The sequence below is a fragment of the Sphaeramia orbicularis genome, unplaced genomic scaffold, assembly GCF_902148855.1.
Source record: "Sphaeramia orbicularis unplaced genomic scaffold, fSphaOr1.1, whole genome shotgun sequence".
NCBI classification, from domain to species: domain Eukaryota; kingdom Metazoa; phylum Chordata; class Actinopteri; order Kurtiformes; family Apogonidae; genus Sphaeramia; species Sphaeramia orbicularis.
Window position 1 is genome coordinate 141211 of NW_021941601.1, and position 4007 is coordinate 145217.

Genomic DNA, 4007 nt, shown 5'->3' on the forward strand with positions numbered 1-4007 from the left:
CCTGCTTCAGCTTCTGGAGGAAGTACAGACGTTGGTGGGCCTTCCTCACTATAACGGAGGTGTTTGTGGTCCACTTGAAGTCCCTGGAAATCTGGATCCAAGGTCCTTGTACCTGTGGACCATTTCCACAGTTGCTCCGTTAACAGTCAGAGGGGATGGGCTGTGGCTCCTCCTCCTCCTAAAATCCATGAGCAGCTCCTTTGTGTGCCCCACATTTCTGCACAGGTTCTTCTCTCCACACCAGTCCACCAGATCTTCCACCTCCTGCCGGTACAACCACTCATGGTTGTGGGATCCAAGTCCCACCACAGCTGTGTGCTCTGCAGATGTCACTACAGGACTGGGACAGCAGAGGGACAGCAGAGTGTGTCAAAAAGTCCAGGACCCGGTTCCACAGGGAAGGTGTTCATCCAAGCAGCAGCAGTTTATGAAGCAGAGTCTGTGGGATGATGGTGTTCAATGCAGAGCTCAAATCCAGAAAAGCAGCCGAACAGGACCCCTGCTCTGCAGGTGGGTGAGAGCAGTGTGGACAACTGTGGACACTGTGTGTGAAGTGGAGCACTTCTTCTTATAAGCGTACTGGTGTGGATCCACACTGATGTCCATGTTCTTCCTCATGTGGTCCATGACCCGCCGCTCAAACATTTAGTGACTATTGGAGTTGGAGCCACAGGGCCAGAGTCATTCATGGGTTTTGCTGCTGCACTTTTGGGAACTGGAACAATGATGGAAGTGTTTAGACCCAGCGGTACCACCACCTGGGAGAGTCAGATGTTCAGAATGTCTGTCCACACCTCTGGGAGTTCATGAGCACAATCCTTTAGAACTCCACCTGGGATATTATCTGGGCCGCTGCCTTCCGGGGGTGAACCCGCTGCAGCCCCTCTGCACATCCTCAGCAGACCCACAGAGGCAGCTCACCTGGTGGAACAGTGAGCCTGGAGCAGGGGCAGGAGTTGGAGGCTTCAAAGCCAGCAGAAAATGTGTTGAGGGCATCTGGTACAGATGGTCCCGGGGGTACTCATCATCTCTTTTGGTGTAATCCATGATGGTTTTTATGCCCTTCCACATGTTCCGAGGGTCACTGGTTGTAAAATGACCCTGAATTTTCAGAGCATACTCCGCCTTTGCTCTTTTCATTCCAGCCTCCAGATTCCTCCTCGCTGCACTCAGTGCAGATGTGTCCCAGATCGAACAGCTGCATCCCGTGCCTTCAGGAGACGCCTCACCTCTCCATTCAACCAGGGTTTGTGGGTGGGGCAGACGGTAATCCTCCTGGTGACTGTGACATCATCTCTACATTTGCTGATGTAATCGCAGACGGCCAGGTCAGCCCTGCCCTCGCTGGTTGCAGCCTCTGAAGATCTGCCAGTCGGTTCCTGCAAACAGTCCTGAAGCCTGGGAGCAGCTGTAGTGGGCCCACAGTGATGTTCTTCTGTGTGGGCTTATTGTGTTTAAGCACAGGACGGTGCAGGAATCAGCATGAGCGAGATGTGGTCAGAGAAACCCAGGTGGGGGCGGGGCACCGCTCTGTATGCCTCTCCCCTATTGGTGTACACCTGGTCCAGCGTGTTGTTTCCCCTGGTTGCTATGGTGACGTGCTCATGGAACTGAGGCAGAATGTCCGTCAGCTTAACATGGTTAAAATCCCCAGCTACAACAAAGAATGCCTCCGGATGCTTGTTTTGAAGCTTACAGATGTGTTCATGTAGCTCCCCAAGAGCTACGTTAGCGTTAGCATCCGGGGCCACGTACACAGTCCCAATGTAAACAACTGTAAACTCCTGCAGCAGGTAGTGTGGCCGGCACTTCAGCGTCAGGTACTCTACTGTCTCAGAACAGCAGCTGCTTACCAGGTTACAGCTGGTACACCAAAGCTCATTGATGTAGACGCCGAGTCCTCCTCCACGGGTTTTCCCCGACAGCTCTTTGCGATCAGCTCGGAAGAAGAGTAGCCCCTCGATCTGGTAAGCGGCATCAGGCATGTTGTTATTTAGCCACGTCTCCGTTAGCAGAAGTGCGCAGCACTTCCTCATCTCCCTGTAGCTTCTTATTTGGAGTCGTAGTAAGTCCATCTTATTATCCAGTGAGCGGGCATTTGCCAGAAATAATGTTGGTAACACAGGTCTGTTGGTAGCTTTCAGCCTGGCTAACAAGTCGGCTCGCTTGCACCGTTTCTGCCTCCGAGCACACCGCTTCCTCCTTCCTCTCAGCCGCTGTGTTTCCCTTCTCCAACCCGTTGTTCTCAGGAGCCTCAGTCTGCCTAATGCTGCCTTAAGTTCTGGTTTAATCACCACACTGGGATTCAAGAGTTGAAGCAAGTCTGAAAAACTAAACTTTACTCTGCTATTTAGTCCATCTGAAATGTTTTTAGGTACAACAGCTGGTAGCTGAGAAGCCGCTGCACTGCTGCGCGCCGCCATCTTTAAAACACCTCAGTAAATGGAGGCGGGGCCTGGGGTGTTCCAGTGCATGGAGGCGGGGCCTGGGGTGTTTCAGTGGGTGTTTCAGTCTTCTCTAATCCTCCTCAGACGTGGCTTCTAACTCCTGCTGTTCTGTGGTCTGAACACAGACCCCATCACAGCACATGCAGATAGAAGGGGCAGTAGTCCATGGGCCAGGTGAGTTGTGGGTTCTAGTCCAGGTGTTCCAGGTGTGTGTTCCTGTTGGAACAGATCCATGTGTGTCGTCCACATGTGGCTGTGATCCACCTTCTGCAGTCACAGCTAAACCACTGTTATCTACTGGTAAAGTCCCCCCCCCCCATTGAAAACAGGCCTTTTTCACACTGGTGCATATCCTGGTATTGGCCTGATTGAGGACATGTTTGAGTGTTTTATATGAATATGTTTGGAATTGTTTTAAAGGAGACACTCTGGGCTTTCATTCCAGCTCTTTTCTGAATACTTTTGATGAGGACAGTAGACACTGGAGCTCTTCAAACTTTTAGTCACACAATTTTTCCTACCATTTTCACCTAAATCATCTCTTTTCTTTTCATCCTGTGGCATCAGGAAGCATCAGAGATACAAAATACAAACACTGCAATACTGGCACGACTCTGAAGATTCAGGAAATGTATAATTTACCCAGATTGTCTCAATGTGTGGGGGGGTGATTTTCAGCCTTATACCAGACAGACAGTTATTCTAAGAAAGCAGACCAAACAGTAAGCACACCACAGTCAGTAAGATCACATTCGTTTTATGCTTTTTTTCAAATCTATGGCAATACGTGATAATCATTATCTGACTGAGGTTACAGCCAAACAAGTAAGGATTCAGAAAATGTATAATATACACATATTATCTAATTCTGAGGGGTTTCAGCCATATATGAGGCAGACATTTTAGCTCAGACCAAATATGATGCATATAGAAGTCTTGTAAAGTTTTGAAGGCACTCATATACCAACTCAATACAAATGTTCTGTTTTGAGCATTTTGAATACAGTTCAGGTCATTCAACATAGGCTACAGTAGCCCAGTTTATACTGTGGGCCAAAACTGGGGCTTGAACTTAGCCCAGGAGGGTTTATTCTGTGCTGGGCTAGGCCAAACAAGGGTCAAACTTGGAAAATAAGCCCCAGAATATATGGTGGTCCTTTACATCATTGGCCGGACATTGTCTCCAACAGTCTGTGTTAATGCTGCTGTGAGGTTTTATTTGGGGGGGGGGGGGGGGTGATAAACAAATTAATCAGCTTCCTTCAAAATTCCCTCCAAGTCAAAGAACTTGTAGTTTTCCACAGTATGTGACCAACAGTATACACTCATCCTTAGAAAAAATGTCACCACCCTCCCTCTCCCATTTCTCCTTAATATAAAATGACTTTCCTGATTTTGTACTTGAGAAACAATTTTATATCTTAGATATTGTTCCGGTGTTGCATTCAGATTTACAAGCGGATATAAGTAGTTTTTATCATGTCCTCCTGTAAGTGTGCATCTTTTTTAAGTACTTCAAAATAGGGGCTCATTTGGAGGAATCTGTACAAATCCTGGTGT

General features: G+C 48.4%; 1 protein-coding gene across 1 annotated transcript in view; it reads right to left on the minus strand.

The window, feature by feature from the left end:
* The window catches only part of LOC115416414 (5'-nucleotidase-like), a 15459-nt gene extending 14412 nt beyond the window's left edge, over positions 1-1047 (minus strand). The window contains exons 1-2 of the mRNA XM_030130179.1: positions 857-1047; positions 113-340 (exon numbers count right to left, since the gene is read on the minus strand). Of these exons, the coding sequence (XP_029986039.1) occupies positions 113-340; positions 857-1047 (419 nt within the window). The remainder of the gene's footprint in view (positions 1-112; positions 341-856) is intronic.
* Between the last annotated feature and the right edge of the window lie 2960 nt (positions 1048-4007).